The sequence below is a fragment of the Pelmatolapia mariae genome, linkage group LG6 (assembly GCF_036321145.2).
Source record: "Pelmatolapia mariae isolate MD_Pm_ZW linkage group LG6, Pm_UMD_F_2, whole genome shotgun sequence".
In the NCBI taxonomy this organism is placed as follows: domain Eukaryota; kingdom Metazoa; phylum Chordata; class Actinopteri; order Cichliformes; family Cichlidae; genus Pelmatolapia; species Pelmatolapia mariae.
Window position 1 is genome coordinate 17,446,814 of NC_086232.1, and position 12,587 is coordinate 17,459,400.

General features: G+C 40.6%; 1 protein-coding gene and 1 pseudogene across 1 annotated transcript; one reads left to right on the plus strand and one right to left on the minus strand.

The window, feature by feature from the left end:
• Positions 1-5,110, minus strand: LOC134629703 (annexin A5-like; annotated as a pseudogene).
• Positions 5,111-5,304: 194 nt separating this feature from the next.
• On the plus strand, positions 5,305-7,206 carry LOC134629704 (ladderlectin-like). The gene is made up of 6 exons (XM_063477225.1): positions 5,305-5,368; positions 6,194-6,247; positions 6,350-6,441; positions 6,523-6,648; positions 6,911-7,010; positions 7,133-7,206. Exons 1-6 carry the CDS (start codon positions 5,305-5,307, stop codon positions 7,204-7,206), a joined length of 510 nt encoding a protein of 169 aa, XP_063333295.1.
• Positions 7,207-12,587: the final 5,381 nt, after the last annotated feature.

The window sequence follows — 12,587 nt, forward strand, 5'->3', positions numbered from 1 at the left end:
CTAGACAATTGAAGTCTGATACTTCAGCATAATAAGCGACAAAAGAATAACTTCAGGGAGTCATCTAGAGCACATACCAACAGCAAGGAGGAGGTCCTTCAGGTTTCCAGATGTTTCTCTCTTGATACTCTCCTCAATCTCATATCCAGACAGCTTCATGTAAGCGTCTAATACTGGAATGCAAATAAAGTTTGGAGTGAGTCTGACATTAGTGCAGCTATATGGCTTATCTCCCGTTACAGTAAAGCTCAACCCACAGTGTGTAGGGAAAGCGTGTAGGACCAAATAAGAACCTGTGGCAGTAAGTGGAGGTGAGTAAACTTCAAATCAATATATATTCATATAGCCAACACACAACTGACATCACTGGCTGCAGATGTAATTAGTTTCAGAGTGCAAACACTGTCTACACCCTGGACCACTCTGTCTTCACCCACTCATACAAACTCTTGTGTTTTTACCCCACACTCACAAACCTTTCTTGAGGTGTTCTGCACTCCGGTTACCCAGGATGGTAACAAAAGATTGTTCATCAGTGCCAAACTTCTGCTCTCCTGCCTTGAAGAGGGCCTAAAACCAGAAAATGATGCATTATGCATGTTATCATTTAAAGCATGTTTTGTTGATCACAGGGAGAAACAGCTGAATTTAATGTCTATGGCAGAGTACAGGGGAAAACCTGAAAAAGCTACACATTTTTACTGTAAACACTACAGGAGATTTTCCTGCTTTCATATCATATGAACTCTGTTGTAGAGATGAGAAACATTTCCACCAAGTCAAGGATTTAGTGGTGATTTCAATAGATAATAGTACATGAAGCCATCGAGGGAATGTGATGAGCTACAACAATGATTATGATTATGTAAGTCTTAGAGGTCCAGAATGTACATTTTTGTGGACTACCGAGCCTGAATACCTCAGATCCGGAGGTCCAGAGTCTTTGTACTAGACCCACCATGTTGTTGTCAGATCCAAATCTCTCTGAGCTTCACGATGAAGTAATTTCGACGTGATAAAATAGATTTGCAACAGAAATCACATCTAGATACATTTCACTAAGCTATCTATGATCAGATTTGGCAGTAAAAACACCAGAAGACACCACAGGACCTTTCTCTAAGCAAAAACATGACAACATGACGCCCTGTTCTGAACATTTTAAGGGAAGTTTTGCTCATGTTGTCCAGAAGAGGCGTCAACCCAGCTTTACAGACTAACTGAACACCTGACCAAAGGCATGTGATGGTCATGCCCTGAGACTAAAAACAAAGAAGCCACTGATGATGAGGAATCAAATATTTTAAAAAGGCTACCTGAGCGTCACTCTCTTTGCTTTCCGCCTGGATCCCCGTCTGCCTGTTTGCCTGAGAAGGGACAGAACATTTTAATTAAAGAGAGGAGAGGATTATATTTACCTGAAGAAGAATAACCAGAAGTCTCTTGAAGTGACCTGAAGTGTCACCAGCTATATCTTCCTCCAGGTCGTGATCATATGAAGAAAACAAATTATAACACTCAATGCCCTCACATGGCCCCAAAGGGATTTGTGTCTCCTCCCAGAATCAAAAAAGGTGTCTTTTACTTCTTAGCACTTTGAATGTGCTTCATTATAAGTAGAGATGGGCAGTAGCGGTTTTAGATACGGGCGACACGGGCGGTAGCCCGGGGCGGCATCGTGGTGGGGGGCGGCATGACGGGCATCGGCAAAAAAAAAAAAATTGCTCGTACTCATGCTGCCCCGACATCATGCCAGCGCATATTAGGGATGGCATAGGCACCGATCGGTTTTCTATCGCCCATTTGCTGGGAGTAAGGGCGCCCTCCGTTTGCGAGGTGCGCCTGCTGCTTGCGGCACAGGGAGGAGAGGGCGGGGCGGCGGGGAAGTCTCTGGCTGGCTGGAGCAGCGTCTAATAACCAAGTCGCAAAATAAAACAAAATAAAAACAAACCAACAAACACGAAAACACCAGACATCATGATACAGACTTATAATTTGCACCGATGATTTTTTGAAATTCTATACGCGAAAAGTGAGCGCGAGAGCCCTCGGTGCGCCTGCTTGCTGCTGAAGTCAAAGTAAACTTTATTGTCATCTCCGCTACATACAGTCCAGTATAGAGAGAGACGAGACGACGAGGCTCCAGTTACAGCAGTGCAAGTAAACAAACAATAAATATAAGAAGAGTAAGAAAATAAATACCCACTTTGGGACCAGGAGTAAAGGGATCAATAACAATTTAAAATTTATAATTTACAGTTTGATGATTTAAAGTCTCACACACAACCCGTCGAAAGGGGAGGGGGGCCGGCTGCTTCCAAATAGAGCACATTTCATTCATAATGTTGTAAATCCAAGCCCATTATGTGTCCATGATTTGAATCCTGGGTTGTGCGAAATCCCAGAAATAAACCCTTGACAAACTGAATCTGTGAACTAAGGTGTAGGTCTATTAGGTTATGTTGTGGTGATCCTCGGGTTGGGGGATGTGTGTTCATACTGGAGTGCAAAATTAAAACCAATGGAAGATGGACAAGAAAAGTTCAAAGCCATCAGGTGCTCAGTTTAGAAAAAATAGAAAAGAAGATGAGGAGAAAGCAGATGTGTCATTGGATAATGGCAGGTCATCCTGAAACAATCAGAATCAGAATACTTTATTAATCCCTAAGGAAATAATGTGGATTAGAGTTGCTCCAAGAAGAAATGGTAAAAATAGTAACAGTAACAGACTAAACTCCAAACAATACATTATGTTACAGATTTTAATATTAATTAGTCAATGTCAATTGTTGATTTGTCCTGTTCTCATTGTATGACGAATTATGATGGCTGTTTGGTAGTCGTTTGCATACGATGCATACTCTCTCTCTTCATGTGTGTGTGTCTGTGTGTTTCTCTAGCGAAATTCAGTATGGTTCCTACAACAGTTTTTTGTTAATGTACAATCCTTAATATGTTTTTTTTTGTGTGTGTGTGTGTGGGGGGGGGGGGGGGGGGGGGGGGGGGGGGGGGCGCCAGAGGGAGTGTTCGCCCAGGGCGCCAAACAGGCTAGGACCGCCACTGCCTGTAGGCATCAATTACTACATCGTGATGCGTGTAGTCATTCGTGACTGAGCTACACACTGAAAGCAAACTTCTGACATGCGTCATAATTCGGTTACAGGAAACGTTAAAGTTCCATAAATGCAAACCTTTTCCTAACAACAAAGGTATAAATGTGTTTTGTTTTTGTTTTTCCACGTTATATCAGTTGCACAGAAGTAGCTGTCAACGCAAGTAATCCGGGCGCTGCAGCTTTAAGCAGCTACGCGCGCTCCCGCGGACGGCAATCAGTTTCTGGCAGACAATCACTTTTTGCCACAACACCTGCTTGATACCAGATCCGGGCCAGACCTCCTTGCTATTGTGGGTATAGACTCCACCCCTTACACACACAGACAGTTTGAGTGAAACTTTGCATGAGCATTGTCACACATATGGCAGTTACATCTATACGTGTTTTTTTTTTTTTTTAAGAGATTCATAGTACATCCCAGTTCTTTTACTTTTTGTATCTATCATCCTCCTGTGAGTGCAATGTTAAATTCTTTGCACTTGTTTCACATGTCATGTTTAACATACATCATCCATATGTCTCATATGTGTCTAACAGTCACATTTTTTTCAGTCATAAAATCTGTAGACTTGCTGATGCAGATTAAACATGATTCAGAAAGTTCTTGAATATTTATTCCAGTGTCAACAAACATATGTTGAAACATCCATGATTCCCTGGAAAATATATGGCCATTTTGATTGTTGTTTATTCAAAGTACTTTCTCTTTCACTTACATACCTAATGGTTTATTATTTTCCAGAAGGAAGTCTCATTTTACTGCTGAAGTTTGTCTCATAAGTGTTTGTTGTAATCACTCATACTCATCAACTAATTGTACTTTGAGTAACTGCCCCCACCATTTTAGTCAGTGTTAAGTGAATATTTTTCTTTGTTCCTGTTCTTTAAGGTAATGATTAATCAGAGATCTGGAAGTGAAGTTATGACTGAAGTGTAGATTTCAGCTCTAATTCAAATGATTTAATTCTTTATCCATCCATCCATTAATTCTCTTCTGCTTTTCCAGTTCAGGGTTGCAGGGGTCACCAGCATGTTGCAGGGCTAACACATACAGACAGACAACCATTCACCATTTAGAATCACCAATTAACTTAATTCGTCCATATCTTTGGACTGTGGGAGGAAGCATGAGTATATGGAGAGAACCCATGTAGCCACCAGCCAGATCATGGATCCAGGGCTTTCTTGCTGTAGGGTAACAGTGATAACTACCTTGCCACCATGCCGTCCTTAATTTAACTAAATATAATAAATAATAAAATAATTGTTTTGATGTCTGTATGGGCTCATTGTCATATTGGAACACCCACTTGTGTCCAAATTTTAACCATCTAGTTGTTGATTAGAGATAGTTTTGAAGAATTTGGAGGTAGTCCTCCTTCTTCCTTGTTCCATCCACTTTGTGCAGTGTACCAGTACCACTGGCAGCAAAACAGCCTCAGAGCATGATGCTACCTGTTTGCTGCCACCACCGTGCTTGACAGCTGTTACAGTGTTCTTAAGTTTGAAAGTCCCACATTTACAGAGCACAGGCGGTGGCACAGAGGGAACAGCTGGAGAGGCTTTCAGGTCCAGGACCCGAAGATCATCACTGGCGGTTCTGGAGCAGTTTAAATGGACAGAGACTAAATTGTAAAATTTGTTTTTTTTTTCTCTCCAAACATTTATTGCCTTTGCTATGCATTAATTTTCCTACACACCCATAATGATTCCAGAAAATCACTTCCTTATTTCAGTCTAAGCAGTAGGATACAAGGAAACTGGCCATCTACAAGACTCATTAAAGGTTTGCTGGGAAATTCCACTACCTTGGGAAAACACTTCCTGCAATTAGGTGCTGACACACAAGGTGAAGTGTGTCCATATATAAAGAGCACTGAACACCACTGCTTCAGGCATCTCTCAACTCAAAGAAGGCTTAACACTTACCTTGCTGCTGCTGCTGGATCTCTCAGTAAGTCCTTCTTGAGCACGGTCTATCTCTTTCTTCTGCATTTTATCAGTCTAGTCTGCTTAACGGTTTGAGCCTGTTTGCCTGGGTTCTATGTAAAAGCAAATTCTTGCACAATCCTCCAGTAAGCACAGAAAGCAGATATGTATTTGCTAAAAAAGCATGCAGTCATGTGTGAGCATTGACATGGAAAATCTACTTGTTTTTCCAGTTGTTAGCTGAAGACTCTGAAGACACCATGAAGACTCTACTTATCATCTCTGGCATTCTCTGTGCTCTTCTGTCCATCAGGGCTGCAACAAGTGAGACAATACCGAATTCAAATACATATATATATTCAAGTAGGTAAAATGGTTTAAAAACACATTAAAAAATTAATGTTTGGAAGGAAGTGGCCAACAGTTTATTTTAAAATTGATACTTTTTTCCAGCTGAATTCCTAAAAGTTAGCTGAATTATTTATCAGGAAAATGATCCTTGTTCTTTCATTAATAAAAACAGATATGGAAGTAGGTAGAGCTGTGATTTCTGATCTGTAGTTACTGTCTGATACTGGTTCTTTTGTACTTGAAAACTGCAGAACTAAAGAATGACATGGTGTTTTCATTTTTCACAATCTCCAGCTAAGGCTGCTGCAGGACACCAAGACAGACATTCACCAAAATCAGGTAAGTGGCATTTTTTTAACCAAATATTTATAACTCCCACAAGCTGTTGTGTTGAAGCATGGCATAGTCACTGTTCTCATTTTACAAGACAAATATTTCTCAAATTTCCTTTGCACAGAGAATAATATTGAATTCAATTCATTTTTATTTATATAGTGTCAAATCACAACAACAGTCGCCTCAAGGTGCTTTATTATAAGGTAGACCCTACAGTAATGGTAAATATTATCGTTATGGAGCTGATGTAAAACCTATATACATATAGAAAGTTTCCAGATTATATTAACATAAATCAGTAATAATGTCGGACAGAAGTGAAACTAGTGTTATACTCACCTGACACATATAGTGAAAAGAGTTTGTGTTATTTCCAGTTGTGTAACAAGAAAAAACAGAAGTGTATATGTCATGCGCAGAGTAAATAAGCTTGATTTTGGCCCTGACATTGTATATTTACAGAGGTGAATAGTGACACTGCTGTTCCTCCTGGCAGTGCAGCTCTTCAACCTCAAGGTAAGACAAAGAAACATTTCTCAATTAAATCTCTAAAAATAACCTTTCTGTTGTTTTACCTAGTGTAATATCATTATATTGTTTTTTCCCATTGTATTTCAGCTCGTTTTGGTTTCTGCCCTAATGGCTGGCTTAGTTATGGTGCTAGCTGCTACTACTTATCCAATACTCCTGAGAGCTGGGGAAATGCTGAGGTAATTGCATGAAGATAGAAAGTTTATTTTCAGACATAATTAGATATGATATATCATATTCTCTCTCCCCCACTCCCACAGAGGTTCTGTGCTGATTTTCAGAGCAGTCTGGCCTCTGTCCACAGTATCTGGGAGTATAATTTCCTCCAACGTATGGTCCAGACTGGTGGTCACTCCTTTGCCTGGCTTGGAGGTTACTACTTTGAGGTTTGTTCGAACATTCGACCACTAAGTAGAATATGTCACTGTTATTATAACTTACAAACTGGATATGGTTTTGTTGTTTTATTTACTAAAGTAAAAATCCAGATTGCCCTGAGATTGTAATGCAGTTACTGATTAAAAGCGTCTTAGCAAAGTTAGTCAGTCCAGCTACTACTTTTTGTAACTGAAAAGTGAAACAAAGCTGTTGTTTTAATTTTGTTTTTAATTCATGACTAAATGTTTTTTTTTGGTTTGTGTTTTCTAGCACGACTGGCGATGGGAAGACGGCTCGTTGTTTGACTTCCACAATGGCGAACTCATAAGCAATACTTACAGATACCAGTGCCTGCAGCTTAACACTCAAGGTGCAAATTTAAACACACACACACATATATATATATATATATATATATATATATATATATATGTAATTCATTCGCTGATTCCACCCCCCCCCCCCCCCCCCCCTTTTTTTTTTCTCTTCTAGCATCTACAGGCTGGTCCAATCATGGCTGCAACATGCTCTTCCCATTTGTATGTCAGCGGAAGTTAAGCTGTTAGTTGCTACAGTGTAAGCAAAGTCATTAAATCTGCTTGTTGTAAGTCATAGGAAATGTCACTGTCATGAGAAAATATGCTGAAGCCAAATCATGCAGATGCAATGCAGATGTAAAACAAATTATAACAGTGTACTCAGTTCTTTATATTTTTTTCACTTTAAAAATCTGGAATGTCACTTGTTCATGTGATCGTGCTTGATGTATCTGAGTGTGAGGAATGGTGTCTACTGTATATAAGTGGTAAGATATCAAAAGTTGTGAAGCTTATAATAAAGCTAAAGGCAGTTTTGTACACTGTCCTAGACAGTATCAGACACCTCGGACACGTACATACAAGTTTTTATAGTCAGGATTATGGTTTTTAATGTACTCAACATCACTGTCAAAGAACTTATTATAAATTTAGTTCAGCTAGACATACAATACAATACAATACAATACAGTTTTATTTGTATAGCACATTTAAAAGTGTTTCACAATAATACAGAAGATCAAAATAAATCAATTAACAAAATACAGATCAGGTACTAGCACTAGCACAGACAGAAGCGAGGCACTAATAGACCAGAAGAGTGAGGTAATAAAATTTTAAACTCAATACGATATTTGATAGGTAATCAATGTAAATCAACAAGAGCTGGAGTGATAGAATCTAATTTTCCAGCTCCAGTAAGACGGCGAGCCGCAGCATTCTGAATGAGCTGTAGCCTATGAAGAGGAATGGATTGGAGACCAAAGTAAAGAGAATTACAATAGTCTAATCTGGAGGTCACAAAAGCATGGATAAGTTTTTCAAGGTCCCTGCGTGGTATATAATGCTTAGCTTTAGAAATCTGGCGCAATTGAAAGAAGCCAGATTTAACTACAGAAGACGCTTGCTTATCGAGTTTAAAGGAACTGTCCAAATAGACACCTAAGTCAGAGAGAGAATTAGCAAGGGGCCCCAGTAGGATAACTAGCTGGTCTCGAGGAATATGGCTATCGAACAGCATAATTTCAGTTTTCTTCTCATTTAAAATGAGGGAATTATCCGACAGCCAATCTTTGACCTCTCTCAGGCAGTCCAACAGGAAGTGCAGTGATGCTGACAGATCATCAGTCAGTTGACAACAAATCTGAATGTCGTCAGCGTAACAATGATAAGAAATATTGTATTTTTCAAATATTCAATTCAATTCAATTTTATTTATATAGCACCAAATCACAACAATAGTCCCCTCAAGGCGCTTTATATTGTAGAGCAGATCATACAATAATAGATACAGACATATGACCCCCTATGAGCAAGCACTTTGGCGACAGTGGGAAGGAAAAACAGGAAGAAACCTCCGGGAGAACCAGGCTCAGGGAGGGGCGGGGCCATCCGCTGCGACCGGTTGGGGTGAGAGAAGGAAAACAGGATAAAGACATGCTGTGGAAGAGAGACAGAGATTAATAACAGATATGATTCAATGCAGAGAGGTCTATTAACACATAGTGAGTGAGAAAGGTGACTGGAAAGGAAAAACTCAATGCATCATGGGGATCCCCAGCAGCCTACGTCTATTGCAGCATAACTAAGGGGGGATTCAGGGTCACCTGGTCCAGCCCTAACTATATGCTTTAGCAAAAAAGTTTTAAGCCTAATCTTAAAAGTAGAGATAGTGTCTGTCTCCCGAATCCAAACTGGAAGCTGGTTCCACAGAAGAGGGGCCTGAAAACTGAAGGCTTCTCCTCCCATTCTACTTTTAAATACTCTAGGAACAACAAGTAAGCCTGCAGTGTGAGAGCGAAGTGCTCTAATAGGGTGATATGGTACTATAAGGTCATTAAGATAAGATGGGGCCTGATTATTTATGACCTTGTATGTGAGGAGCAGGATTTTGAATTCAATTCTGGATTTAACAGGAAGCCAATGAAGGGAAGCCAATACAGGAGAAATATGCTCTCTCTTTCTAGTCCCTGTCACTACTCTTGCTGCAGCGTTTTAGATTAACTGAAGGCTTTTCAGGGAGTTTTTAGGACATCCTGATAATAATGAATTATAGTAGTCCAGCCTGGAAGTAATAAATGCATGAACTAGTTTTTCAGCATCACTCTGAGACAGGATATTTCTAACTTTAGAGATGTTGCACAAATGGAAGAAAGCAGTCTTACATATTTGTTTAATATGTGCATTGAATGACATATCCTGTTCAAAAATGACTCCAAGGTTCCTCACAGTGTTACTGGAGGCCAAGGTAATGCCATCCAGAGAAAGAATCTGGTTAGATACTAACGGTGCAACGGATCAAAAATCTCACGGTTCGGATCGGATCACGGTTTTAAGTCACAGATTGGATCAATTTTCGGATCAGCAAAAAAAGGAAAAAAGACAAAATTTTAACATTTACTTATTAATTTATTTAAGTATTTTTTGCCTATTAAAACATTCAACTCATACTCATTCCACGCAATTATATAAAAACAAATTAAGGTGCAATATAGGGCAGTACAGGGCTTTGTATATACCACTCCGCTGTGATATAATGAGTGGTCATGGTCACCTAGCTTTTCGTTGACCTGGAGGTCCACCTATTTATAGTTGGGCAACACAAGATGCCTGGGACAGTTCAGCCATAACTTTAAACTTTTCCTGCTCATACATGCCTGGGTACAATCTTGTCACTGAAGTGGACGCGCAACGGGATATCATAGCATGGCTCAAGCACGTACATCATAGTTTAAACCCCTTGTTTTGCACAAGGGAATATGGCCTCCCTTCTGCAGCTAAACACCCCAGTAGCTTTTGTAATAGCTTTAGCCCAGTCGGATTGGCCGCAAACTCCTCGGCTCCTCCACTTGGACCGCTAGCACTGGCCATAATTATCGCTTGACAGACTGACCACGCGCACCATACACATACTTTTTTTCCTTCTTTTTCAAATCTTCAAGTCACGTGCGTGCCGAACCATGGAGTGTGATCGGTTCGGATTACGGATCAACCGTGATCCGTTGCACCACTATTAGATACCATATTGCTAAGACTTTCAGGGCCGAGTACAATAACCTCAGTTTGATCTGAATTAAGAAGCAGAAAGTTAGCGGCCATCCAGGTCTTTATGTCTTTAAGACATTCTTGCAGTTTAACTAATTGGTGTGTGTTATCTGGCTTCATGGACAGATAGAGTTGGGTGTCATCTGCATAGCAGTGAAAATGTATGCTATGCCTTCTAATGATACTGCCTAAGGGAAGCATGTATAATGTAAACAGAATTGGTCCTAGCATTGAACCCTGTGGAACACCATAATTGACCTTAGTGTGTGAAGAGGACTCTCCATTTACATGAACAAACTGAAGTCTATTAGATATGATACAAACTACTGCAGCACAGTGCTTGTAATATCTACAGTGTGCTCTAATCGCTCTAATAGGATATTATGGTCAACAGTATCGAATGCTGCACTGAGGTCTAGCAGGACAAGCACAGAGATGAGTCGACTGTCAGAGGCCATAAGAAGATCATTTGTAACCTTCACTAAAGCTGTTTCTGTGCTGTGATGAGCTCTGAAACCTGTCTGAAACTCTTCAAATAAGCAATTCCTCTGCAGATGATCTGTTAGCTGTTTGACAACTACTCTTTCAAGGATGTTTGATATGAAAGGAAGGTTGGAGATTGGCCTATAATTAGCTAAGACAGCTGGGTCTAGAGATGGCTTTTTAAGTAAAGGTTTAACTAAAGCCAGCTTGAAGGCCTGTGGTACATAGCCGATTATTAGAGATAGGTTGATCATATTTAAGATTGAAGCATTAATTAATGGCAGGACTTCTTTGAGCAGTTTTGTAGGAATGGGGTCTAAAAGACACGTTGATGGTTTGGAGGAAGTAATTATTGAAGTTAACTCAGAAAGATCAATTGGAGAAAAAGAGTCTAAATGAATATCAATGGTACTGAAAGTAGCTGTAGGTAATATTACATCTGTGGGATGATTATTGGTAATTCTTTCTCTAATGATTAAAATTTTACTTGTGAAGAAGTTCATGAAGTCATTACTAGTTAATGTTAAAGGGATTGTTGGCTCAACAGTGCTCTGACTTTTTGTCAGCCTGGCTACAGTGCTGAAGAGAAACCTAGGGTTGTTCTTATTTTCTTCAATCAGCGATGAATAGTAAGATGTTCTGGCTTTGCGGAGGGCTTTCTTATAAAGCAACAAACTATTTCTCCAGGCTAAATGATGATCTTCTAAATTTGTGAAACGCCATTTCCTCTCCAGCTTACGAGTTATCTGCTTTAGGCTACGTGTTTGAGAATTATACCACGGAGTCAGGTACTTCTGATTTGAGGCCTTAGTTTTCACAGGAGCTACAGTATCCAGAGTCGTACGTAGTGAGGAGGTAAAATTATTAACAAGATGATCGACCTCTGTTGGAGTAACGTATTGTTCTTTCTTTATTTATTGCTGGTTTTTAGTTTGTTTTTTGTCTGTTTGGGAGCTGACACAGTCTCTATGGAGATGGGGGGGGGGGGGGGGGGGGGGGTTGGGGGGGGGTAGCAGGAGGAGAGAAGCTACAGGAAGAGAGGAAGAACATTATATATATAGTATATACATTAGGTGAATGTGCAGTAGTAGCAGCAAACAGGTGAATTCTGTACATTAAGTGAATTAAATAAGAATAGACAATCTTACTATTTTACAGAATAGACAATATAAATGTACATTGTGCCGGTGGGTTTAGAGTGTCTGGAAGAGAGCCCTGTCTCAGTCAATTATAGATGATGTAAGAGGGCGGGTGTGTGTGTGTGTGTGTGTGTGTGTGTGTGGGGGGGGGGGGGGGGGGGGGGGGGGTTGGTTCAGGGCCCGGATGGCTTGAGGATAGAAGCTCCTCTTGAGTCTCTCTGTCCTTGCCCGGATGATGCGGAACCTTCTACCGGATTGTAGAAGTTGGAACAGTTTGTTGCCAGGATGGGACGGGTCCTTCAGTATCTGAGCTGCTCTAGTCTGGCATCTCCTGGTGTAGGTGTCCTGAAGCGGGGGGAGAGCAATCCTGCAGCAGTGTTCTGCTGTACGGATCACTCTCTGGAGAGCTTTTTGGTCCTTAACACAGCTGTTCCCAAACCACGATGTGATGTTCTGTGTGAGGATGCTCTCCACAGCGCCTGTATAGAAAATCCTGAGGATCTTTGGAGAGACCCTGAACTTCCTCAGTTGTCTTAGGTAGTACAGGTTCTGCCTAGCCTTTTTGGTCTGGACCTGAATGTGGGCAGACCATGTCAGGTCTGAGGAGATGTGGACACCAAGATACTTGAAGGACTGCACCCTCTCCACTGGAGCTCCATTGATGATAATGGGCTTGTAGTCTCTGTGCTGACTCCTTCTGAAGTCCACTACCAGCTCCTTGGTCTTGCCGACGTTCAGCTGGAG